This window comes from Microtus oregoni, unplaced genomic scaffold, assembly GCF_018167655.1.
Source record: "Microtus oregoni isolate MIOR12 unplaced genomic scaffold, Mior012 000033F_ref0000390, whole genome shotgun sequence".
Lineage (NCBI taxonomy): Eukaryota > Metazoa > Chordata > Mammalia > Rodentia > Cricetidae > Microtus > Microtus oregoni.
Window position 1 is genome coordinate 3,362,854 of NW_024543092.1, and position 27,868 is coordinate 3,390,721.

General features: G+C 42.3%; 1 protein-coding gene across 2 annotated transcripts in view; it reads left to right on the forward strand.

Annotated features, from left to right (window-relative positions):
* The window catches only part of Aig1 (androgen induced 1), a 227,443-nt gene that overhangs the window by 182,673 nt on the left and 16,902 nt on the right, over positions 1-27,868 (forward strand). For both annotated transcript variants that reach the window (XM_041680412.1, XM_041680413.1), the window contains exon 4: positions 3,980-4,095. In XM_041680412.1, the coding sequence (XP_041536346.1) occupies positions 3,980-4,095 (116 nt within the window). The remainder of the gene's footprint in view (positions 1-3,979; positions 4,096-27,868) is intronic.

The following is a 27,868-nucleotide window of genomic DNA, read 5'->3' on the forward strand; positions in this document are numbered from 1 at the left end:
GTTATTGATATAAACTATTTATAAATAAGAATAATATGCACCAAAAACATTTGGATGAGACACTCTATATTCTTTTGTGCATGAAAATTGCGAGTGATGAATGTTAGCTTGCTAAAAAAAAAAAATTTCCCTTGGAGTTTGCCACTGCCCCCACACCTTCACATATGCAGCGAGCCACCTGGAGGCTTCTTGTCAGTGGTCGTGTCCCTAATGGAATACATCGCCCCCTTTCTATACAGCAGATGCCAGGGAGGCCATGGGCTATCAGATCTTCCTTTCCTCAAACCACTTCCTGTATGGCATCGGCAGAGCATGCCGTGGCCTTGCCAAGTACAACACCTGGTCATCATCAGGCATGCGAGGTACAAGAAAGGAACTGAGCATATTTGGGCTGGTTGTTTGCACTCCGTTCATAGAAAAGTGGCTCATTTCCTACTCACTTTGGATCAATGAATGAAGAAGTAGAGTTCAGGAATTTCTTCATGAATAACCAGCCCAAACCATAATACTGTTACCTATAACCCACCCAAGCCTTCAAGGTCAACCTTGTGCTCAGAGTAAAAGTACAGTTTCCAGATCTCTGTCTGGGTAACATTTGATGAGACGTGCATTTTGTTTTTTATTCTGTAATATTACGGCTGATATCTCAAACTGTTGGTGAAATTCCCAGTCAGTGTCATCTGAAGTAACTAAATTAAAAGGGAAAAACCAGTAAAATGCATCTCTAAAATGCATTCTATCTCTGCATTAGCACACAGCACCTCTTGTTCATTACAGAACAGAATGTACTGTTTCAAAATAACAACAACAATAGGGAAGATAAACGACGAAATATAAAGCTAGCCGTCTGTGCAGTCATGCACCCTACACCCATGGAATGTCACACTCCTACTACTCGATACTCAGAGATAGATGGTCTGTGGAAGAGCATGCTGAGGCCAGAAATGTCCAGCACTTTAATACTTATTACAAAACCATGTCTTTCTATTTTCTTTACAAATATGAGCCAGAAACTTTCCCAAAAATACTTATCGTGATATCCCCAATGTGTCGTTAAACTGCCAACACTTACCTGCCACCTGATCCCATTGTGCTGAAATGCTAGAGCTTGAAAATCATGACATTTTATTTCCTACCTTTTTCTTGAATATGCAAATAATATAGTAATATCAGTACAACACAAACAATATAGTAAGATCAGAGCACAAACAATATAGTAAGATCAGGACACAAACAATATAGTAAGATCAGGACACAGACAATATAGTAAGATCAGGACACAGACAATATAGTAAGATCAGGACACAGACAATATAATAAGATCAGGACACAGACAATATAGTAAGATCAGGACAAAGACAATATAGTAAGATCAGCACACAAACAATATAGTAAGATCAGCGCCAAACAATATAGTAAGATCAGCGCCAAACACTATAGTAAGATCAGCACACAAACAATATAATAAGATCAACACACAAACAATATAGTAAGATCATATTAAAAATTCTGGAATGTCTTCCCTGGTTTCTTGCTTCAAAGATTTAAGGTTTTCACTGAGAGGTCTTTCACTGTCATTGTTAGTTCACACCTAGATGTTGTTGAGGCTGTTTTACATGGTCCCATTTGCATGACCTTTTTCTCACCTTGCTCGTCATCGGTAAATAGAAAGCTTGCTGGGTTTTGTAAGCTGGGTTTGTATCTGGCCACTGTGATGGGAAGTCCTAGTTACATCAAGAAGCTCTCTCATAGAACTTTAGACATGGTCCCCTGCAAACAAAGATTATTTGACTTCTTCTCCTATTTGTACCCCTTTGCCTTCTTCCTCCTACCTAGCTGCTCTAGCTGGGATGTCAAGCAGTGTGTTAAAAGGGACCAAGGACAGTAATCAGCCCCATCGAGTTTCTGATTTTAGTGAGATTGCTTCAAGTTTTTCTCCGGTTTGGATGATGTGGGATGCTTGTCATACATAGCCTTTATATTGAAACATTCTCTCCATGCCTATTCTATCTAGTACCTTTATCATGAAACACAGTGAATTTGTTAAATGATTAGAAAAATATCTTTGAAAGCGTTTAACAGCCTTAGCAATCAAGAAAAGCAAATCAAAACTACTTTGGGATTTCATCCGACCCCAGTCAGAATGGCTAAGATAAAGAAAACAACTATCTAGAGATGTTGGCGAGGATGTGGGGAAGAGTAACCTTCATTCGCTGTTGGTTGGGAATGCAAGCTGGTTAAACCACTGTGAAAAGCTGTGTGGAGCATTCTCAAAAAGCTAAAAACAGATCTATCATATGCCCGAATTATACCTCGCCTTGGCACATATCTGAAGAACTCAGCATCCTACTACAGAGATCTGTTTGACCATGTTCATTGCTGCTCTGTTCACAATATGCAGGAACTAGAAGCTGACTAAATTTCTGGCAACTGGTGAATGCATAATGAAAATGGGGTACAAATGCACAATAGAATTCTTTTCAGATGTGAAGAAAAATATACTCATCAAGTTTGCCAGTAAATGGGTAGAACTGGGAAGTACTGTATTGAGTGAGGTAACCCGGAGCCAGAAATACAAACTCTATGTTCTCTTATCTGTGGATCCCAGCTCCAAATCTGTAAACTTAAATATATAATCTGGAGCAACTACAGAAGCTGGAAAAGTAGAAAATGGCGGTGGGGATAAGGGGGTTGGAGAAAGAGCTCTAGGAGGGGGTAATAGTAGATCGTAAGTGTTTTGAAGAGGAAAAGAGAAAAAACTCAGACAGGACTTAACTGAATGTAGGAAAGGAAGGATACAGGATGAAGAAAGAGAAATAACAGTAAGGATGTTTAAGAGACAGACCATAGGGAAACACTTTGTATTTATATAAAATACATACAGATGGTGTCAGTGCTTCTGTTATTTTCATTCTGTGTATTTATTTATTTATTTATTTATTCTCCTACAGGTTTTACTTATATGTTGTGGGTTCTAGTTTTGAACTTAAATAGGATTCCCTAGCGTGTGAGCAAGTGTATCTGTATGTGTTTCTTGTGCCTTTTCTTGGATTCTTTTACTTCTGTTTGTTTGTCTTGTCCTATTCCAATTTCCTTTGTTTTATCTTGTTATATTTCATTCTTATCCCTTAGATGCCTGTTTGTTTTCTAACAAGAGACAAGACGGGTGTGGATCCAGATGGGAGGGGAGATGAGGAAGAACCAGGAGAAGCAGAGAAGGGAAAAAGTAACCAGTGAAAAAAAAAATCTATCTTCAATAAAAAGGAAAAATGCAATATTTATACATACATATATATGTATACATACACACACGTGCACACACATACATACAGATAAAGAGGCATATAGAACTTCAACTTTAAACTATTCTTAAACCACAACACAGTGGTAGGCCCGAAACAAAACTGTTTTAACTCTGTACAGAAAGGCTAGCACACACACTGTGACTGCTGGGGCTCGTTGTCACCTTGACAGGATCTAGAGTCACCTGGACATGAGCCTCTGTACATGCCTATGGCATGCGCACGCATGGGGGGGCTATCTTGATTATGCTATTTGGTGTGAGGAGACCCATCTCAATTGTGAGCAGGCAAGGCACCCTGAACTGTATAAAATGGAGAGAGAGCTGAGCATGAAGGTCTTTAACTGTCTCTCTCTCTCTCTCTCTCTCTCTCTCTCTCTCTTTCTCTCTCTCTCTCTGTCTGGCCCCCCTTTTGGTTTTTTGTATGTCTTTTGAAGTTATAAAAATTTCCCATTGTGAATATCAGGTAAAATAAAGATTTAAAACTTTAGGTACAGACACAAGAATACTAATGGAGCAGTTGCTACAGTGCATGTTTTTATATCCATTCTCTCATGGGGGAGCTATGCACGGCTGTCTGTTATGGGTCTTTCCGAGGAATTTACACCATTCGTTCTGTGGAGAGAATTTACTGTAAAGAGGCAATGATAAGGATTAGTCTTCACTGTTCTTTTCCAGCACACGACGGTTTTACCCTTTATATTAATCGAGATGAGGACATCCCACCATCAGTATCCCAGTAGGAGCAGCGGACTCGCCGCCATATGCACCTTCTCCGTGAGCTATATATTATGGTAAGGAGCATGCCTGCTGGGAGTTCGTACTCTATTAGATTCTACGCTGCTAAATATGGGCACATATTGTATTATGGATATAATCACTAACAGATTCACACTGCGTGTCTCATTTGGTCCAAGACCTGGGCTTTGTCTTGTTTCCCCAGATGCTTATATTTTTAGAAATATATGCCAAACCTCACACAGCAGGAATTTGTTGAACAATCCCATGTAAGCAGTGTGCCTTCCAAGGCTACGTTTTTCAACTTGTTTTCAAACTAAATGTTTTTCTTGGACACTAGTTTTATAGCTTAAGGGCTTTTTCTTTTGCTGGGGATTTTGTTTTTGTTGTTGCTTTTGTTGGGGGAGTGGAGGTTGCAACAAACACAAAGCGAAAGCAAATGAACCAACCTCTGTAAGTGAAAATGTCCACTTTTATGGGCCTACTTAAAACCTACTAAAAATGATCTGTTATAAGTAGAATGCATTTAACTTATTTTGTTTTGGATATCGAGGTAAATAAACCGCAAGAGTTGATCATGTGGTCTGTTGGGCACACTCAAGACCCAAGCTTGTGGTGCCAAACTTACCCAATAAGAATTTTTGCTTCATGTTAACTTGTGTTTTTATTATGTTTCAACACTTTGATAACTCATTTATCTAACGATAGAGAATTTTTAAATTTCTTTTTCTAATTCCAAGTCCTCTTTGATATGTTGACACAGAAAAGAGGGGATTCCTCCTCTAAGCTTCTCTACCTCTTGGGACTTTTCTTGTCCTGGGTTCTAGGGTCACCATCCCCTCTTTTAGGCCTGGAGCTCTGGACAACATTCTTACAAATACCTCACGATGGTTTATAATCCTGCTCAAATCCTACACTCTGCTGGAGACATGGTCTCCATGGAACAATTTGCTCCAGCCAGCCTAGAGATCGCGAAGAGAGTAGTCAGTATAAGACTTTACATGCTTCGTATAAACTATGACATAATATCCTAGACCTGAGAAGAAAGAACATTAACCATCAGGAATAGATAATAAGTGCTGGATATAAGTAATATTCAGAGTACAGACCTCAGAATAAGCAGGCAGTAGAGTTCACCCCTTCTGCCTTCAGCCAGACCACCAACTAGATAAAGTCTATTCATGAAGATTTGAGAAGTTTGTTTTCCTAATCACCTACTTCATACATTTTTTTTGTTTCTTTGTTTATTTTCTTTAAATTTCCTATCCAGAATCTGAAGTATTGACTTTCTCTTATTAAAAAAAGTCTAAGAGATTTGTCCCACTGATGACATGTTAACAAATGATGTTGTATCTTAGAAGTGAACGTATGTACTTTGTAAATATGAACTTGGCATTCAAAGATTGTTAACTGTCCAAAGAATCAAATATGGAAGATGCACAGTCATTCTGGGGTGCTGTCTGGAACCGCCTTGGCCTAAACGTCAGCTCTCTTCCCCAACACTCTTCCACAAGCCCATCACTGTGCTGCATGGGCTCATGTGGGGGACAAGGAAGCTCTCTCTGGGGGCTATGGTGTATTTCTGAGGATTTATTCATGTGGTGCAAAATGATCTTGCAGAGCCTGGAGGTTTCAGGAACTATGTTCTTTCTGATGGCTTTTCTTCTGCTGGGTATACAATCAGCCCACGTTCCAAAGAGACGCATGGGAAATACCACACAGTCCTCATTATAGACCCCCAAGATCCCTCGTTAAAATGAAGCATTACTCGTGTGCTCCGTGCCAAGTGAGGCTTGCCAGCCCCATGTATTCCCTCAGCAAACCAGTACTTGTTTAGACATGTACTTGCATTAACCAACAAATTCCCTCAGATTTGTTCTGAGAGAGCTTTCAAAGGAGACTTTTTTTCCCTTTGGTGTTCTGCCCTAGGCATTCGTAGCTCTGCCAAAAGCTAAACAATGCCCCTCGAGTCATGTCACATTGTATAAATCCCAGGGTTTAATTGTTGTCAAAAAGGTACTGGCTTTTGCTCCCTTCCAGACTGTCTCGGAGCCTAACATACCAGTGACACAACGGTGAAAGATTCAGGAAATGAAATCTTCAGATAGCATACCAGTGTTGTGACTGAACATTCCAGAATCTCACGCCAAGATGGGAAAAGCCGTTCCTTATCATGTGCTAATTATAAAATAAGCGGGTCTTCTTTACAATGCTGGGAATGGCAAGTTAACTACACCTCAGGGCTGCCGGCCAGGCTGCCTGGCTACTCTTGTACGCTGGCTCTCCAATCTCCCAAGTCTCCTTTTCCATCTTGTTCTGGTCTCCGTCTGGGTTTGGATAGGATTGTTGAGAAAGTGAGGAAGCCATGCCTTTATTCGCTGGTACCACTGAGTGTGGACATCTCCCAGCCCCATGTGGGTCTTTTCCAAGCTTAGCCTCCTAAGGTCACTCCAGACCCCATAAGCACTTCTGCCTGCCTCCTGAGTTTCCCTCTCAGTCGCTCAAATGTTGGAGGCACAAACATCCTCCTGCCCATCTCTGAGGAGTTCTCAACTCCTTTCTTATACACCTCTCTGCTGCCGTCACCTCCTACACGTGTCTCTGTACCCTTTTGTAAGATGCTGAACATGCAGTAGGGGACCCTTGATCTTCAGCAGAGCCACGGAGATGGACACCATGCTATATGTGTTTATTCAGATACTCTTTTAGTTCCTTCAAATAGCTCTACAGCATAGGCATTTCTTACCCATTTTCAGAGAAGGAATGAAAGCTCACAGAGGATATTTAGCTTGCCTAAGACAAACTACAAGCCTATTGCCACACACTAGTACAAGCCCAGGTACGAGGCTCAGAGTCCACACCATTAACCGTGCCCTCTGCTGCCCCTCCTGGGTGAAGAGTGGTCTGGTGGATGAACGGATTACGGGAGGTTTTGCTTTTCTAAAGAAAACCTCAAGTCTAGGAATGAAGCCCCTTTTCTGGATTGGACCCCACTCCCCTGCCTCGCCTCTTTGGATCCCAGCTTCCTTGGATTGAAATTATGGAAGAGGACAGTATGAATACGCAGGGGTTGAAGAGACCCCGTTCTTTAACGGAGCCCGAGAACAAGGCCGCCCTCAGAGTAGAAACTTCCTGTCTGCTGCAGTCAGTTCTCAGAGGCATCGCGGCAGAGAGCAATAAAAGCGCCTAATGTTTTCTTCTTGAGAGTCTGAGAATCTTAGTCAGGGCCTTCCGTTCTTCCCTGCTCTGTAATTCGCTTTCCTCCTTCACACTGTCTTCACTGTAGAAATCCAAAACAACACTGAGGGACATGAAAATAGCATTTTTATTGTCTCACAGCCCTGATGGTTTTTGACAGATTCCATATTCCAAATCTCATTATCCCAAATGGGTTCATTAAACAACTTCCCAACATAAAAAAAAATAAAGTAAAATCAGAATGCAGTGTGATTTCCCTTTTATGATCCAATCCCAAATGGTTCCAGATCTGAATTCTATGTCCCACCAAACTCATCTCACCACAGAATGCTGGATTATGTCTTGTTTTCTTATTGGCACCTTTCTGTATTTTTCTCAAGCTCTTGCTGAAAACAAACACATTTCTTTTTATATGCATTGTCTTCAAACTCAGAAAAATCTTTTGACAAAAAATTAAAATGTACTCTAAAATATAATATTCTTAGACATGAGGAAAAAATTAGAAAGAAAGTGGAATTTTAGATCACATGAAAGCCCTGTTCAGTAAGCTGCTTCCCCACCAGTTGAGCAAATATGGCCGACATGTAGTTGTTCTTTGATCAGAAGATTGCATTTTTCCCTGATCACCCTGAACAGTTTATTCCACCATAATGGCCTTCCCTGTTAACTTTTATGCCTTTCATAGTATTTGAGTTTATTGGTGGTGGTGGGTTGTTGTTGTTGTTGTTGTTTTGTTTGTTTGTTTGTTTTTTCTGATATTGCAGAACTGGGCCCAAGCTCAAAGATTTGGATTAAAAGTGCCTCCCATTCTGGAGCGAGATGCCTTTCCTGGGGCTTGAGGAGGAAGAGTGGTCAAGGACTCTGCTTCTGCCCCCTTCACCAAACAGCCCACTCTTCACCAGGACTCTCTTTGCCATCTCCCCAACTCTCCGCTCCCAGCCTAGCCAGGAAAGGGGAAGGGTGTCATTGCTAATTGAGTTTGAGTGCTGTGGAGCCTTCTGAGAAGGAAGCACCACCACGCACTCACTTAGGGCAAGCATGAGAGACCCCTGAGAAATGGTGGGGCTGAGGCGGGAATCTGATCTAGGAGCCTTCCTCAGTTGTCCCATAGGAGCCAGGAAGAACATGGCAGGAGAGAGGAGGGATAGCCATGGGACAGCCTGCCTGAACCGGGAGGGACTAGGGCAAATGGAGACAGCAGTTGTTCTTCCAGTCGTCTCCTGCAGATGGGTAAGCTTCATGGGAATCTGGTTTCACAGAGGAAAGCTTGGCACTGAGATGTCTCAGTGGCCCAATGACAAGTGCAGCCTCCAGGCAAGAAATTTTGCAAGAGTGAGCAAGGGAGTGAGTGTGCTGCCACAGTCAGAGGTCAAGGGAGGCAGCCACGTCTCCCTGTGGTCCTCAGTGCCCCTGTCAGGAAGTTAGTCTGGATTTCCATGAGACCAGAAAAATGGCAGGCTGGGACGATGACTCAGTGGGTAAGAAGGGGCATTTGCTTTGTAATTATGAGCACTTGAGTTTGAATTCTCAGCACACATGGGAAAAGCTATGCATAGCCCTGCTTGCCTCAAACCCCAACACTGACAGGCAGAGACAGGTAGCTCCTGAGTTTGCTGGCTAGCCTGTCTCTCCAAAATGATGAGTTTCCGGTTCAGTGAGTGACCTTGTCTCCGGGCAGTAAGGGGTGGAAATTGATAGAGGAAGGAAGACACCTGAAAAATCGCCCTGGCCATGCATGCACCACACACATGTACAACACACACACACACACACACACACACACAGCAACCAGAGAAACTTACATGCTTACATGTGTTGGCCACCATATGACTGGCACTCTATGCAGTAGCTGTCTTTGGCCTCTCTGTTCTCTAAGTATGCTGAGTCACTGAATTCCCTTACCTGTTTCTTCATTCTTCAGAAGTGAGGCTTCATCCTGACGTTGGTATATATATGTCTCAGATACTCTGTTTGTCTCTCTTCTTCCTAGGATCTTGGAGAATCCCTTGATCCTCTCTTGGCCTCATTTTTCCCCTATAAAATGGGAAAAAGCTAAGCATCTGTCTCTCAGAGTTGTGAAGATTAATGAAGACATAGGGACCCACAGGGAAGTTTTGCATTCTCTCTAGGCAAAAAAAAAAAAAAAAAAAAAAAAAAACCCATCCTGGATGCCTACAGAATCTCTTTCTCATCCCCAAACTTTTTTATTTTCATTTTGTGCCCTGTTCTTCTCATGGGTCTTACTCCTCCTTCATGCTGATTGTGTCTCTGCAGCTTATTAGGAATGTGGAAAGCATAAAGCGTTCTTCTGAAATGTTCCTATGGTTCATGTATTAAGTTATTTCCAGCGCTCAGCTCTCCCCTGGGACTTGAGAATGTCATTGCTTTCCCATTATTCCAATCTGCTCATTTTTCACAAGCACTTGCTTGAGAAAGCATTGTTTCCTTATATTCTAACAAGAAACCTCTTTGGACAACCCAGGGTGTCACAGCTGAAAGTGGCTTGCTCAGGGTCCCTCAGAGTGTTCACTGAGGCACAGGTCAGGTGAGTTCTCCCTCTTCCCCAAACATCCGTGTTGGAGTTCTTCAGAGACCAGTGCCAGTTCCTCATTTATTCTCCCCAAGTCAGCCTGTCTCTCCTGTGACCGCAATAACTCCATCCCAGACCATCAGGTCGGAAACTCTCCTAAACTTAGACCGTTATCTACTCATTTAGCAATTACAAAACCACCTCGGGCCATACCTGATCTCCTTATCCCATCCACAAACCCTTATCCCTCTCCCCCAGCGTCATTGCCCACCCGGTATTCATGCCAGAAACACACTGGGCATCCTGAAGTCATCTGGTATTGAGAACAGGCCATCAGTTACCCAGCACTGTACATCCCGGGCATCTTCAGAAGCCTCATGCTTTGCGCTACCAGGCTAACAGTCCCGCCCTTGTCTCTGTAAGTCCTGCTCATTATTCAGGCCCCAGCCTTGGTGTCTTATTTCCCCAGAACACGTTTGGTTCTGCTTCTCTGTGGGGCATTATTGGTGTCTCATTAATTTCTATCTGGGGATTTGAAAACTAGCTAGAGTCGTGGAGTTTTGATTTTGCTTCAATATTTGTCCTCAAAGGCCCCTCCTCTCACTGTCCAGAGTAAAATAAAAAAGATCTGAAGTCTTAAAGAAAATAAAGAGCCTCCTTTTCTACAGGTTTAAGTATTAATAATATTTAGACAGACAACAGTCAGAATGATGTCGAAAATATTCTTACATTAGCTTAATAAGAGAAATTATGATGGTATGTGAGTTTTAAATGAAATCCAGGTATGGAAATGAATATATTACATGTACATTTATCATACCTGTCTTACACTTTGCTCCACAGTAACCACATAAAGTGTCTACAATGTCCCCGCTACCCATTTTTCTAAGATTGAATCTCAGCTTAATTGTCTCTTTTCCCACCTGCCTGATTTGCTTAAATTGCCAACAGAAGCTCATAAACTTCGAGAAGAAACCCCGAAGGCCACACTCTGTGGGAGTGACAGCCCATGCGGGAGGTGATCCAGTTTAAGCACTGGAAATGTTTCAAGTAGAGGAGGATTTTACTTACTGACAGCCTCCCAGCTTCCCTGAGGTGAGCTCCTGGGCTTCTGAGACCATGAGAGACCCTGAAATCTCAGAGCATGTCCTCTGGTGGGCTGCGTGTGAGGGTTTCTGTGTGTCCCGTTACAGTGGCTCCAGGCTTGCCCAGGCTCCCTCCCACCACATGGCACCCATGGCCAGCAATAACCCGGTGGGTGACAGGCACCTCTCTTATAGCACTAAACAGTGTTGGGGGCCCCAAATAAAAACTAACTGAAAATAAAGTTACCAGTTCAGAAGAACAGAAAGTTGTACCGGAATCAAAATGCACTTCCAAGACTCAGTGGAATGTAAAGTGGAAATTAACCAAAAAAAAAAAACCCAAAAAACAACAACAACAACAACATGCAAAACTTGTTCTCCAATCACCGTAAAAACTCGAACTACATACAGTTAAGAGTCTCTCCCTCATAATTTTTAGAGGTAGAAAAGCATTATCATATTAGTTTTATTCTTCCATATTCAGAAATATCTAGATATGATACTATAGAGCAAAGTTCATTAACTTTCTCAAACAAGCATGCACTGACTGCTTTCCCATAAACTAGACAGTAGGTAGATGGGGAAGGTGAACAGTTTGTAGAAGCTTTTACTCTATTCAGAAGATGGTGGTCTTCTGAGGAATACAAGAAAATAAAAAAACAAGGTTTCCTGACCTACCTGGGGGTCATGAAAAGATCAGGTAAATCTTGCCCACAGAAGTAACATATGTGATGCTCCATTGAGGATGAACAAGAATGAGACTTTGCAAGGTCCAGAGAAAGGAAGATGACCTATTGACAAAGGAGAGGAGGTCACCACTGGACAGCCAAAGATGTGGGAGCTAAGAACTATTGACACTTATGTAATTGTAGCAATGTAAATTGAACCCCAGTACTCTCCAGTAATGAAGTGTGTGTGCGTGCGTGTGTGTGTGTGTGCGTGTGTGTGTGTGCATGTGTGTGTGTGTGTATTTACAGGTAAATGTGAGAATGGAGTGGAGTGTGGAACGGTGGGCTGCTTCCCGCCGTCCGGCTCCTGCAAGGCTAGCTTTGCCCGAAATAATTACATGGAAACTGTATTCTTTTAAACACTGCCTGGCCCATTAGTTCCAGCCTCTTATTGGCTAGCTCTTACAGATTGATCTAACCCATTTCTAATAATCTGTGTAGCCCACGAGGTGGCTTACCAGGGAAGATCTTAACCTGTGTCTGTCTGGAGTGGGAGAATCATGGCAACTATCTGACTCGGCTTCTTTCTCCCAGCATTCTGTCTGTCTACTCCACCTACCTAATTTTCTGTCCTATCAGGCCAAGCAGTTTTCTTTATTAGTTAACCAATGAAAGCAACAGATAAGATACAAGGCCCACCTCCATCAGTGGAGATTAGAAGCTAACTTTGGGGTTCTTCTTCAATCAACTCCCCTCCCCCAGTGTCTGAGAGGTTCTCTCACTGGAGCTAGAACTCCTGGAGCCAGCTGGATTGGCTGGCCAGGCAACTCCAGGGGTTCACCTGCCCCAGCCTCCTCCCTAGCTCAGGGATTGCAGAGAATTTCCCCAGGCCCAGATATTTTTGTGTAAATGCTGGAGAGCAAACTCCCGTGTATGCTCAGCAAACACTTTACCAACCAAGCCATCGTCTCAGTTCTTTTTATTTGTTTGTTTGGTTGTTTTGTTTTCTTTTTCTTTTCGGTCTTATGACAATATCCTTCCTTGAGTGGGTTTTCTAGCAGTTGGTAGTTGACTGACTGCATGAGTGGGTGTGTTAGCCCCTTCCTATGTTATCCATTTCTGTCTGGGGTTGATGAAGATCTTTTCCCCTGCTGTAAGCTACCGTTTTGTCTTGTTGTCTGTGTCCTTTGCTTTACAGAAGCTTCTCAGTTTCAGGAGGTCCCATTTATTCATTGTTGCTCTCAGTGTCTGTGCTGCTGGGGTTATATTTAGGAAGTGGTACCCTGTGCCATTGTGTTCAAGTGTGCTCCCACTTTCTCTTCTATGAGGGTTCAGTGTGGCTGGCTTCATGTTGAGGTCTTTGATCCATTTGGATTTGTTTTGCACATGGCAGTAGATATTGATCTATTTTCATTCTTCTACATGTTGACATCCAGTTATTGCAGGCCCTATTCTTTCATCCCGACTCCCCGTTGCTCTAATTTCTTCACAACCTTCTACAGCCTCCTATGCATTTTTCATTTTTTGGCAAGAAAGTTTGTTTTTAAAATTCAGATTTTGTCATGCTAGTCCTACTTAAAACACCCCTAACAGTTTGTTTTACCTAGTTGGAAGTTTTGGGGGGACATTTCCATTTTGTTGCCACTTTTGTTTTTCTTTGCATGATGACGTATCCTTGGGCTGTGAAATTTTCACATGAAAATAGAAAAAGCAAATGTGCAAGTCACCCCTAAAATCTGAGAATGATATACAAAAATCTTACATAAGTTCAAACAATGCATAAATTTGCAGGTACAAATACAAACCATTTTGCAAGAGCATTAAGTGACTTAGCCCCATGGCATCTGGTTGGAAAAACATTGGATAAGAAGTAGATGGAATCCTGTGGTTTAGATGAGCTGATTTCTAAGCTCTGCTAGGAGATTAAAAAAAAAAAAAGGTGACAATTCATTCATAAATTCTTGTCAGTCTCTTGAGAAATCCAAGAATTGTCATGAGGACTCTGTTTGGATCTGTTTATTCCCTAGAGAGACGAGGAGCTCATGAGATGCTGTCAGTGAGCCAAAGAGTTGTCACTTCAGGACAAGTCTCTGTCAGAAACACATGAACCTTGGTTTCCCTTTGCTCCCCACCATATATATGAAATTTTAACCAAAAATCCACTTAAAAGTTTAGAAAATTATTGGACCAACAAGAGGGCTGAAAGGACATGTTTTCAAGCTTGATGACCTGACAGTCACACACGTGAACACATACAGCTTTTGTGACCTGAATAGGACCTCCAAAAGAACAAGAAAAATAAAATTCTGGTATGGACGGGGATGGGGTTCTGGATACCCCACCCCTACCTGAGGAGCTAATTCCAGTTGGTGGCTGCTGAATGAGAGGAAGAGGTAAGCCATTGATAGGTTGCCTATGCTCTAAGGAGTGGGTCTCAGCCTTCCTAGCGCTGCGACCCTTTAATACACTACAGTTCCATATGGCGACCCCAGCCATAAAATTAATTCACTGATGCTTGATGACTGTAAATTTGCTGCTGTTATTTATCATAATGCAAATGTCTGATATGCAGGATATCTGATATGTGACCCCTGTGGAAGAATTTTGACCTCCAACAGGGTTGTGATCCACAGCTTGAGAACCACTGCCCTACTGGAAGATTGCACACACGTGCGTGTGAGCAGCACTAGCTTAACTTAGTGCTCTCTTTTTTCTTTCATGATGAAGTTGAGAAAGAGACAGGAGATATGCTGGGGGATCTAGGAGGGACTGGAGGGAGGGATTATGGGGATGGATAGGCCCAAGACACATTGTATGTGTGTATAAATTTTTCAGAGATTAACTAATATAAATTGAGTTCAATATAATTAAATCATTTCATTAGTTTTCAAGACATCCTCTGATCTCTTAAGTGTGCTAAACATGAGTGTGTGTGCTCATCTACACACACACACACACACACACACAGGCATACACACTAAATGAATAATTGTAATAAAAATCTGAAGAGAAAAAATTAAAAAATAAAAAGAAACCTTTAAACTGAGTACATTATGTAGTCATGCTATTTGCCTTTCAGGATCCAGGTAGATGAGGTTAACACAGATGTTAACCTATCCCATCCCGGAACAAACTTTAAGGAAAAAATAACTCCTTTCTTGTGTACAGCTTCTTCTTTATTTGTATGACAAGAGCAAATGTCCAGGTAGGTCTAGGTTTATCTTTTTTTCATTTTTGAAACTTCCTAGGTTTCGAAAGCCATGTCCTGGCCCGCTTAATGGGCCTCTTGAAGTGCCCTTGTTGTATCCGTTCCGTTATTTCTAGTATCTGCTCATCTCCAGTCTTGATGTGGTGAAGTCTGAGGGAAACCTTATCTCTCTGGAAGATGACCCTGTCCTAGTTTTCCATTGCTGTGGACACAGCATCACCAGGGCAGCCTCTGAAAGGAAGCGTTTGACTGGGGCTTGCTTACAGTCTCAGAGGATGAATCTATGACCATCATGGTGGGGAACGTGGCAGCAGGCAGGCACAGTGCTAGCAGTATCTGAGAGCATACAGTTGATCCACAAGCAGCAGACAGAGAGCTGGGGACAGAACGGTGAGGCAGAGAGAGAGAGGGGAGGGGGGCTGACTAGGACTTTTGAAACCTCAAAGTCCATCCCCAGTGAAACACCTTCTCTGATAAGGCCACAGTTCTTAATCCTTCCCAAATGTTCACCAACTGAGTACCAAGCATTCAAATACGTGAGCCTATGAGGGTCATTCTGATTCAAACCACTACAGATCCTCTATTATTCAGGACACATTTAAAAATCCAGTCTTTCTCTAAATTAAATAATAGTTTCAGCAGAGTTAAATTCATCTTACCAAGTTTACCTTTATACTTAAAACTAGTTCCAATTTCAGATTAATGTTCCTTTATTGTAGGAAATCTTTTTAACCACTCAAAGGATTGAACTTTCTTTTTCATTTCTATTTAGCCCCTGACTCCAGCCGAAAAGATGGTGCAATCCACACGCAGGATCCTGGGTTCAGTCAGATAGTAAACAGGAATGAAGCCCCAGGAGCCTCTAGAGAACTTTTCCCTGCTGAAATAAGCAGACGAGATCTTCTGAGACTCCACACAACATAGCTTCTGCATATTGGTGCCCCTTCATCTCTTAACGCTGTCATATCCACGTGCTTTTTGTCCTTCAGCCACACTTAACTTCTTTCCATTTCTCAGACACGCTGGGCTAAGAGAAACCCAGATAGTTGTTGGCGCATTACTTCAGCTTTCTGTGAGGGTGAATTTGGAAGAGGTTGGCATGTGAATCTACTGATAGATATCAGACTCATCCACAAAGGTGGGCATCACCCAGTCTTCAGAAAGCCTTGTAGTATGGTGTGAGATGGGCAGCCTGCTGTCTCTGCCTGGGTTGAGACGTCTATCTCCTATTCCGCCATCAGAGTTTCTCCTTCTGGAGCCTGTGGACTTGGAAGTTATAATTCTTAAGAGATATGGGCTTAGGTAGAACTATACCACTAGCTTTTCTGGACACTGGCTCCCAGACAGTGGACGTGGGACTTTTCAGATCCTAAATCGGTGTGCCAGTTCCTCCCAAACAAATTACTCTCTGTGGCTTTGGTGAGCCATCTGATAAACATGCCACACTCTTTCTGTGGCTCTGGTGAGCCATCTGATACACAGGCCACGCTCTTTCTGTGGCTCTGGTAAGCCACCTGATACACAGGCCACGCTCTTTCTGTGGCTCTGGTGAGTCATCTGATACACATGCCACGCTCTTTCTGCAGCTCATCTGATACACATGCCACGCTCTTTCTGTGGCACTGGTGAACCATCTGATAAACACGCCATGTTCTTTCTTCCCTGAAGACATCACATGCTTTCCACAATTTTCTTCTCAGCTGTCACTCTGTTCCCAGTCCCACCCCCTGACCTACTTAGCTACCATTCTTACTATCATGTCTTCCAAGAAAACTCCCAGTTTCTCATCTGTCTTAGGTCTGGGTTTTCTCTTCCCATTTGCTTGTTGTATTTGACCCTTAAGTGTCTTCCGTCCTTCCAAACAGCAGTGTTCTGAATGTAAGGACTATGCCTTTTCTGTTTGTTGCTGTAGCCTGGCCTTCTAACACAGTGGTTCTCAGTCTTCCTAATGCTGTAACCCTTTAATACAGTTCCTCGTGTTGTGGTGACCCCCAACCATAAAAATTATTTTGTTGCCATTTCATAGCTGTTATGTTACTACTGCTAGGAATTGTATTGTGATGCAAATATATGATATGCCACCCCCAAAGCAGTTGCGACCCAAAGGTTGAGAACCATATTCTAGCAGAATGTGTCACTTAGAGCCTTTGTTAAATGCAGAGATGAATGAGGAGACAACATAAACTAAGACACTAAGAAGCCAAAGTGTGAGTTCTGAGGGACTGAGTTCTTATCCATAAGTACTATGCAGGCTATAGTACTTAGCTGTCACCCCAGTCTGAAATACCGTATTTTGCTTTTACATTGCTTAATTGTTGGACATCTCTCTTGTTAGAATTTGGGGTGGGGGTGGGGATAGAGGTAGAACTTTAAAAGTATCAAAAACACAAGTTATAAAAAGAGAAGGAACTGATGGAAAAACAGGAGAGAAACAGGGTGATCTCATAACATGGGAAGTTCCTGGCTGAACTTTGGAGAACACAGTGTAAGAGGTTCTGTCTGCCTCCTCTTCAAAGCTCTACATACCAGTGCTGCTAAATGACTTGAAGCTCTATGAACTCACCTCTGAGACACATTATGTTCCTCTCTCCACCTGAACTATTTTTTTCTGGCCCTTCCCATCATTCTTAATCTATCTCTGAGTTTCAGATTAGATATTGCGTACTCCAAGAAATCTTATCTGACATTGTGACTCACCTGTGGTTCCCCATCCAAGGACTCACAACATCTTCAGTGGCATAGCTTTGATCTGCCCACACACCTACCTACACCACAGCCAGCCTGTAATCTTATGCGCAAGAGCTATGGTACTCCCCGCCATAAGCCACATGGCCTGGGGAAATGCCTGCTGTCTGGAAGGCGCTTGCTCAGTCAAAGTCAGTAATAGTGGAACAAAGGGATAGTGTGTACTGTCAAAAGCTTCATCCAGGCAAGCATCACAGTGCACACAGCATTTAGAAGCCCAAGCAGGAAGATTATCATGTCAATGTCAAAAGAAGACCTTGTCTCAAAAAGGTGGGGGGGAGCAACAAATAGATCACTTGAATCCATGAACATTGAAGAAGCTGAGATGCAGGGCAGAAGAGATGGCGGTGCCTTTCCCACACACTGGCAGTTGCATTTCCTCAGAGATGAATTTCTGTGTCTTTAGAAAAGAAGTGAGAACTAGAGTAAGTAATGTTTGTCAAAACATATTTGTCTGTCTGGAAAGTGTTGAGAATGAGTCTTTAGAAATGACTAAATTATCAGCTCTCTCCTTTTCCCTCGTTGTCCATGCCGGGTGTTCCGCTCTCGGTGATAATTTCTACACACACCTGGGAGAAGGAAAGAGGTTGTTTACAGAGCTGCACACTGACAGGGACCTGCACCATAGTAGCCAGGATCTCACATGTGACCCATCGTTAGAAATGGCCAGTGCAGGACTAGGATGGTGGCTCCCTAGGTATAGTGCTTGTTATGCAAGCAGAGGTTAGAATCCCCAGAAGCCACAGAAGGACAGATGTGGAAGTGCATGCATCTGTAATTTCAGCATTTTTATGGGAAGCTAGAAAGTGGAGACAGAAGGATCCCCAAAAGCTTGCACGCCAGATAGTTTGGCAAATAGGACACCCTGTCTCAAAAGGTGGGTGATGAGGACAGACACCCAGTGTTTCCATACTCACATTGTAGCATGAAATTTGAATGAAATGTATGCCCTGGCAACGCTGAAGCATGCATGGGCAGCCAGTATATGGCAGTTTTGTTGAACTTATCCAGATTGGGTTTCATGGTTTAAGTTGATGAGGACTGACCAGGTCTCTTCCTCAAGAGAGCACCAGATCTCATTACAGATGGTTGTGAACCACCATGTGGTTGCTGGGAATTGAACTCAGGATCTTTGGACGAGCAGGCAGTGCTCTTAACTGCTGATCCATCTCTCCAGTGAATAGGTTGTGGTGTGTAATAATAATAATAATAATAATAGTAATAACAGAAATATATCCTAACAGACATCAAAGAGGATGAATACCTTTTACTACTTACTATCAGTTTGCCTGCCCTTCTTAGATGCAAAGACTGGTTGACTCAGTTAAGATTTTGACTGTACACACTTACTTTTTAAAGGTACCAAATTATAGAAAATCCACGTTTTTTTTTAATTGTATACTGAATCAGTAGAGATGTTGTCTAGACTTGAGTAAATGAAATAGCCACAAAGAACATAAAATTAGATTTATAACACTGTCCAGTAAGCCTTTGAGTAGAAGCCCTTTCCTTGGAGGGGTCATCATATAAAAGTAACTGATAGCACAAATAATTAAAGGAACCTGATCTGTTGAATCAAAGCAGGCAATGGTTCTCTTTCTGTTTGCTTTTAATAGTTTATTCCTCAGTATGGCATTCTGTAAAGCAATGATGTAGTTTGTTTTTATGAGACAAATAGCAGGAAATAGTCTTGAATTGGCTCTCGCTTTGCAGTACAAAGTGTGTCTTGAGGAATGGTCCCCTGTGCTGAGCTGATGATGAGCTGAGATTAAAAATGAGATTCCTTCAGATCTCCACATTCAAGGTCTTCATTGATGTTAATCATCGGGGCCCTTGTGAGGGAGCTGCATGGGTGACAGAGACCGGCCCTGTACTGTATGAAGTCTGCGAGCATCAGAGTAACAGGGAGCTCGCCACAGAGGCCATCAGGTAGGTTTCCATGGTAGCAGCCTCCTCTTGTCATCCTGTCTCTAACAGCTCGAAACTGAATGCTCACTGTGCTACTGCTTAATGAAAAGAAAATGGAATATTGGTAGCGCCAGTAGTCATGGCTGGTCTCCAGGTGCTCCACCAAGGTGAGGTAGGTTGTCGGTTAGGGTCTTCTTTTCAAGCAGTGTTCTACTAAGGAGGACTGGTGTCCCTTTGATCTTCTTACATGTTAATGACCTCCAGTCATCTCATATTATTGCTATAGAAATAAGTAGAACTAAGTGAGAAGTAAAACCATTTCATCAAAGCTGCCTCTTACAGTAGACAAGCTTGCCGTTCTAAGACAGAAAGAAATCAATGTAACGTTATGGAAGACATGATAATAGCAAAGAATGAAAACGTTTGAAAGTATGTGTTCATTTTCCCCAAATTCTCAATACCTGGGTTTTCTCATGGTCCTTATTACCTAAAATAAATCCACTGTCTTATCACCTCCCTTTTGATGTAAATTGATGATTTTATCGGTTAGCCACATATTCCGGAGGGACTGTGCAGCCTTCTTATTCTTCAAGAAGTGAACAGTGAAGTCAAATATTACTCAGTCATCAGCCAAAGAGGACTTACCAGAGATAAACATCATCCTGCTACTCAGTCTTTTAAAGCATCACACACTTCGATGAGTGGAGAAATAAAACTCTTAATCTGATTTCATTTCATTTTCCTTCCTGCCTCTCATAGGCTAGGAGACGTGAAAACATGTTTGAACCAGTACCTGTTTCTGCTACTTTCATCATGAAATCCACACAGTTCACGGCATGGTTTTACTTGCAGTTTTAATCTTCAATATAAATGACTTAGGTGGATGCTACATTCATGAAGATATATAAAAGTTCCTGTTGTGTAGAAACTATATCTTTTTAATATTTTAAATATGAAAACTTCAGTAGAATGGAGTATAGAAATTAATAGGTATTTAGGTATAAATGGGGTTGCTAAGGACCCAGGATTGTGGTATCAAAGTAAATCAAAAGCTAAAGGCTTCTAGCTTGAAGTTGTCTGGAAGTTCCCGTGCACCTTTAGGGCAGATGGAACACCTTTAGGGCACTCCCTTGAAGGTCAGTAGAACTAGAAATTCAGGAGACCCATGAACTAACAGACAGTAGCCAACCATTGAGAGGCATGAGATAGGGTGCAGAGACAGAGCGTCCAGAACCACACCTGAGGGAAAGCCAGGCTCAGATTCTGCCACCACCCTCAGAAACCTAACAGTGAGACTAGCCAGTCTTTTAAAAGAAAGAAGTCTTACATTTTTCTGAAGTATGCAAACACCGCTGTTCTCCTATTTAATGGACTACCAAAAATTGTTTTTTTTTTTTCTAATGAGTAGAGAATTAGAATTGTCCTGTGTATAGAGTGCAGTCATGAGTGGAAGTAACCTCCCTCATTCTGAACCACTGCCTTGTGGTCTTCACTTATGATGAGGTAATCTGCTTATTCCACCAGATCAGAGATGGCGAGGACTCAGTCAGGCCCACTGCAACTGCAGTCCTCACCAACAGGACCTCTGGTGGCTGAGTTAGCCCTGTTGTACCAGAGATCCATGCTAGCCAACTACTTTGGCCACAGAACATCAACAGCAGACCTACACAACCACAAAGCCTCAACATGGGTTCTATGGCCCCAGTAGAAAGTTCTAGAATACAGATTCTGCTAAGTGGGCTGCCTAAAGTTCAAAGTGGGTTGGCAAGACAGGCAAAGTTTTTTTTTAACCTTATGAAGCTAGCCAGTAAAGATGGAAAATGATGACTGCATCTTCAAGTGTGCAGACACCAAATTGACAATACAAGAATTGGAAATGTCACACCATTAAAAAAAATCACTGATGAAGGGTCTGGAATCTGTAAACAAGTCTGAAGAATTTAAAATAATTTAAAGAAGTAACTTAAAAGCTCAGAGAAAACAAACTAAAGGATAATAAGAAAGAAATAAAATTTAAAAGTGGCAAAGAAATAAAGATCTTAGATCTAAAACTAAAGAATATAATTACTGAAATGAAGATTTTAATAAAACTTCAGAAGTAGAAAATAAAGGAGAATAGGTCACAGACACAAGTTGTCGTTTCATTATTACCCCAGATCAGAGAAAGAAAAAGAAGAGTGAAGATATGTTCAGGATGGATGGGATTCCAGGAAATGAATTAATATAAGCAATGTGGGAGTTCCAGAAGAGCAAGGGATGGAGGAATAAAGATTACTTAAAGAAAGAGTAGCTGAAAGCTCTCCAAATAGATGCTCAAATTTGTGAACCTAATAAAGCTTATAATTAGAATGAGCTTAAAAGGTCTAAGTCAAGAATCTTTCTAAGTAAACTGCAAAATATCAAAGTCAAAGAGAAAAGTTTGCCAGCAGAAAGGAGGAAATCAAATTGTTGTATACAAGTAATTTCTTTACAAAACGAATAGATTTCTCAACAAAATGATCCATTCAAACTGTTATAAAGAAAGAAAATTCCGTCAAGAATACTTTACCTAGTGAAATTGTCTTTCACAAATGAAGAAACAATAAAAGTCTTCCCCCATAGAGAAAGCAAAGAAGCACCGAGGAGTTCATTACCAGGAGCCAAACTTTACAAATAACAATAAAAGTAGTCATCAAACTGAAACAAACAGTGGCCGGTGACATGAAGCATACGAAGGAGCAAATATCACTAGTGGGAAAGTTGAAAAGTGTTGAGAACATAGCACATGAAGCCATGATCAGATGCACATAAGGAAACAAGGCTCCCATGTCAGTGGCATAAATGGTGTCAGGGGAAGAGCATAACTTTATGTGTGGTTGAAGTAAGCTGCCAACAACTCAAAATGGACAGTTAGAAGAATTTTGAAGCGAGATTATTGATAACCAGGAAAGGAAAGAGCTCATAACAGAAACATAATTACAGAGAGAAAGGAATAAAAGCATGCCACTACAAAAAAAAAAAAATAGAAACCCTCAAACCAAGGTGAGGGACAACAAAAAAGATACGGAAACACGTGAAAGACAAATGAGAAGAAGACAAACAGAACGTAAGAATGCTATTTTACCCATCACTAACTACCTTAAATGCGAATGTATTAAACTCATCAATCAAAATACATATAGTAAGTCTAACTAGATTTTCAAAGAAATAAGATGCAATTTATGTATACAGTTTATGTTGTCTACAAGGAACTTGCCTAAATTTAGGGACACGGGCTGAATATAAAGGGGGTACAAACAGACATGACATGCAAGTAATTACCAAAAAAAAAAAAAAAGACGTAGATGTAGCTGGGTGTGGCAATACGTACCTATAATCTCAACACTGTGAGGAAGAGCAGCAAGACTCTGTGAATTGAAATCAGTATGAGCTGAGACTTTATCTCAAAACTAAAAAAGAGAAGAATTAAGGAACGGGGAGAATAAAGAGAAACTATGTATAAACAGACCTTAAGTCAAACTCTGCTTACAGGAGCCGGAGAGTGCCGTCATATTATAAGGGGATCATCTTGGTGAGGGGATTTAGCATATTATAAATATTGCCTGCCTAATACTCAAGTATCTAAATATGTTAAACAAACATTGCACATCTTTTTTTGTTTGTTTTATTGAGAAAAAGAAAAAAAAAGTTTCCGCCTCCTCCCAGCCTCCCATTTCCCTACCCCTCCTCCCACCCTTCTCTCCCTCCCCCTACTCCTCTCCCCCACCCTCTCCAGTCCAAAGAGCAGTCAGGATTCCCTGCCCTGTGGAAAGTCCAAGGTCCTCCCCCATCCGTCCATGTCTAGGAAGGTGGACATCCAAACTGGCTAGGCTCCCACAAAGCCAGAACATGAAGTAGGATTAAAACCCCGTGCCATTGTCCTTGGTGTCTCATCAGCCCTCATTGTTCGCCATGCTCAGAGAGTCCGGTTTTATCCCATGCATTTTCAGTCATAGTCCAGCTGGCCTTGGTGAGCTCCCAGTAGATCAGCTCCACTGTCTCAGTGGGTGGGTGCACCCCTCGTGGTCCCGACTTCTTTGCTCATGTTCTCCCTCCTTCTGCTCCTCATTGGGACCTTGGGAGCTCAGTCCAGTGCTCCAGTGTGGGTCTCTGTCTCTATCTCCATCTATCGCCAGATGAAGGTTCCCAATGATGGCTCTCCTGGTGCCGAGATAACATTGCACATCTTAAATGGATTGTTCTTTTTTTTTTAATTTATTTATTTATTAAGGATTTCTGCCTCGTCCCCACAACCGCTTCCCATTTCCCTCCCCCTCCCCCGATCAAGTCCCCCCCCTCATCTGCTCGAAGAGCAGTCAGGGTTCTCTGACCTGTGGGAAGCCCAAGGACTGCCCACCTCTATCCAGGTCTCGTAAGGTGAGCATTCAAACTGGATTGTTCTTAAAGGGAACAATTGATAGCAATACAATCACTGTAGACACATCAGTACTTCAATATCAATAGACAGAAGACAGAAAATGAGGAATGTGGGGTCAGACTTGAGCAGCCCTGGAGATCTGTGGACCTCACAAAACCTCCCATCCCATAGCAACGGATCACTTTTTCCTTTTTAAACGCTTGTATTTCTTTTTATTTAACAATGTATTTCTCTTTCAAAAATTTAAACATATTCAAGCCCGACATCCTCCAGTTGCTACCCTTCCACCCCTTTCCACCTGCATTAGTTACGGTTTCTATTGCTGTGGTAAAACACAAGGACCAAAAGTAACTTGTGAAAGAAAGGGTTTCCCTTATATGTCCTGGACGGGAACCTGGAGGGAGGAACTGAAGCTGAGACCATGGAGGGGTGCTGCTTCCTGACCTGCTCCTCACGGCTTGCTCAATCTGCTTTCTACTTGTTTACTTGTTTGTTTATTCTATGTGTCTTTTACATCATGCGTCTCTATCCCATTCACTTCCCGTCCCTTTGCATCCTCCTTCTGCCCCTGCATATCCCCAAATTAAGAGAAAATCTAAGAGAAAAAGGGGGAAATAATGTTTAAAAGGGGGGAAATTTAAAAATCTCATTATGGAAGCTGCACGGTGAGTCACGTCATGCCAGATATGAAGTGGGTACAGCTGTCCCATGCTTGCAACTTCAGGGCTGGCTTTCCCACACCTGCGCTAACAGGGTTAACTCTCCCACTCTTATGACCACAGGGCCAGCTCTCCTACATGTCCCAGACATTGATGGGGGATGCAGCTCTCCCCCACCCAGCCACCACCAGACAAATGAGTAATAGGGATAGCTCTCCTGTGCTCACAACTGTGGTACTGGCTCACCCACACTTATGCTAACAGGGTTGGCTCTATTGTGTTACCCTGCTGAGGTGCATCATATACTTTCTTCTAGCACCCAGCCCCAGGGTGACACCATTCCCAGTGAGCTGGAGCTTCCCACGTCAACCACTAATTGAAAAAATGGACCACAGCCTTGCTCACCGGCCCGTCTAGTCAGCTCATTTTCTGAATTAAGATTCCTTCTCTTTAAAAGACTCCAGCTTGTATCAAACTGACATAAAACTAGACAAGACACCAACCAAATTTGAGATTAATTCTTTTTTCTCATTCTTTCCCCATCGATTCTAGTTTGTGTGTTCTTGGGAGTTGGGCCTGCCCTGATGTGTGATCATCCTATCCTAGGTCACATCATAAAGAAAAATGAGTGTGTTCTCAAAGCAACTGTCAAATGGAACACTCCTCAGCTGCTGGTGCTGTGACTAAAGCACATGCTTAAGGAAAAGCTTGAAGAAAGGACTGAAAGAATTAGGTGTGGCTTTTCTTGAGGGGCAGAGCCAGGCATGAAGAGGGGGCTAAGGGCCACCATGCTGGAGGTGCAGAGTTTCTGCCTTTTGAAATACAAAGCTTTTATAACTTTTGATTGCTTGATTCAGAGTAACAAATAAACATTAAATCAACTTTAGAAAGAAACAGCAGCTTTCTACAGCTATCCTGCACAGTAGTGGGAATGTCACATGTCACATGAGGGCCATGTTGGTCTGAGACTGGGAACGCTGGTTCTGGGTCACGGACCATGTCTAAGTCACAAACTGTTGTGTTCCCATCTCTGATACCACATAGGCTTGTTACGTATCTGTTGGGTGAAAAGGAAAGAAACCGAACGTTTCTCACTGGGAGAAGAAAATGCTGTGACAATTGCAGAGATTGTCCTCACCATACAGCGTGACACTGGGCACTGCTCAAAACAGGAGCTCAAAACAGAGGTCTCCAGAGCAGCATTTCTCAACCTGTGGGTCGTGACCCCTTTGGGGGTCAAACAGCCTTATCACAGGGTCACATATAAGATGTGTATCCTGCATATCAGATATTTGCATTAGGATTTATAACAGTTGCAATATTAGAGTTATGAAGTAGCAACAAAAATAATTTTAAGGTTGGGGGTCACCACCACATGAGGAACTGTACTAAAGGGTCGCAGCTTTAGGAAGGTTGAGAACCACTGATCCAGAGAAAGGAGGGGTGGGGCAGGCAATCAAGAGGACAACTAGGGGTTTTTAATTATCCTAATGAAATGCATTTAGTGTCGCTGAGGATCAGAACAGGAAGCGAAGTTGATCTCAGCAGAAGCGTGGAAAACCATGATATCCGCTGTGGAATTCAGGCAGCCCCTCCCTGCCTCCCAGTCTGAATGTGTGGCTCCTGCAGCAGCCAACCCTGGTGATCACACAGACCGTAATGGTCCGTTGCTGAGACCCCACCCCCCTCCTGAAAGAACACATGTTCCCTCTGGTGTTCAATGTGTCAGCTTGATGTTTGGCACCTGTGTGCTTTGCGAAGTTCCAAGTAATTAAAGTTAAGAAGAACCAGCCATGAGTTTTATTGAGGGAAATTCAGATTGAACTCTCTCCAGGAAAACATCCTTATAAAATCAGGTAGACTGGAGAGAGCGGGACTCGACGGACACGAATCCTTCGCCACCCGTTGAGGCACGCGCCAGGAGATGTGTTAAAGAAGAGCTTTCTGAAGTCGTTTCTTGGCCTGCCTGCGTGGATAAATCACTCCGATATTTGTGATTTAAGATCAGGAAGAAAACACATTCCCTCATGACCTCATGAGAGGAATTCATTCCGAAAGGCTTGCACAATTCGCCTCTTTCCCTGGGGATGGGTGGAGGGACTTGTAACCTAGGAAATATTCTTGTGTGGAGCACAGGAGAATGTTATATACTTCCACATAAGGAGAAACACTGGGAAGGCTTTGCTGTCATTTGTTTGATTTGCCTGGCTATTGAAAAAAATTAAATTAAGTTGGTGGTGCTAATAACTATCTTATCTGCCAATCACATCACTAATTGATTATGTACTTAGTCCTATGTTTCTGCAGTGTTCTCTATTCTCAGTGTTAACTTCTATCTCATTCACGTATTCAGCTCATATTTCTAGGCAGTGTTTAAACTTCTTTAGTAACCTGGAAACAGGATCAAAGACATTCCGTAATGTTCAAGGTGACCCAAAAATACATAAATAAACTAGAAGTTGTCCCAAAGTGTAGAGGGCATAGCTACTCACACAGGACTATGTAATTTGTGAGGCCTAGTGAAAAATAGTAGGAGAGTCCTCTGTAAGAAAATTATTAAGAATTACAAAACGGTGATCATAGATCATTAATTTAAGTCTAGGACCTTCTGAGCACTGAGTCATGTGAGCATGGCACACACACCCAGGAAGCTTTCCCAGGGTCTGTGGGACTAGCCCCATTGAAAGTAATCAAGAAATCTGTAATGAGTATTACACTATGATTCTATCTTAAGGTATTTCCTTGGAAAGTCCGCCTAATGTGCAAAAACAGGCTTCTGCCATTGTATTTGTAAACTAAATGGTATTTCAACACTGCTCAGAGTGACTCTCTCTGCTTGGTGTCTGTCTGTAACTGATGCATTTTCTACCACTACTCAGACCTCCCTTGAGAGAACGTTTGAGCCCACTTTCCCATCTAAGCAAGCATCCATTCACATTATCCAACAGTCCCTACTATCCAGTAGCAAGTCTTGGCAAACTTACCACACCACAATCTCATAACCACACCTACTCATGCCACTACCGTTCACCCCACAAGTGGAGACTCGTGTGTTAAACAAACAGAGGAGTCCACGAACCAAAACACAAAACAACAGCAACAACTGTTGGAAGAGGCTGCTTGTTCATTTCCCGGCTGTCCAGACTCGCAAAATAATCACACAGAAACTGTACTAATTTAAATCACTGCTTGGCCCCTTAGCTCTAACTTCTTATGGGCTAATTCTTACATATTAATTTAACCCAACTCTATTAATCTGAGTCTTGCCATGAGGCAGTGGTTTACCAGGTAAAGTTCCATTTGTCTCTGGCAGGGCTCCATGGCTTCTCTTTGCCTCCTTTCTCCCAGCATTCGCTTTAGTTTTTCCTGCCTAGCTCTGTTCTTCCCTGCTCTGCTGTAGGCTCAAAGCAGTTCTTTATTAATCAATGGTGA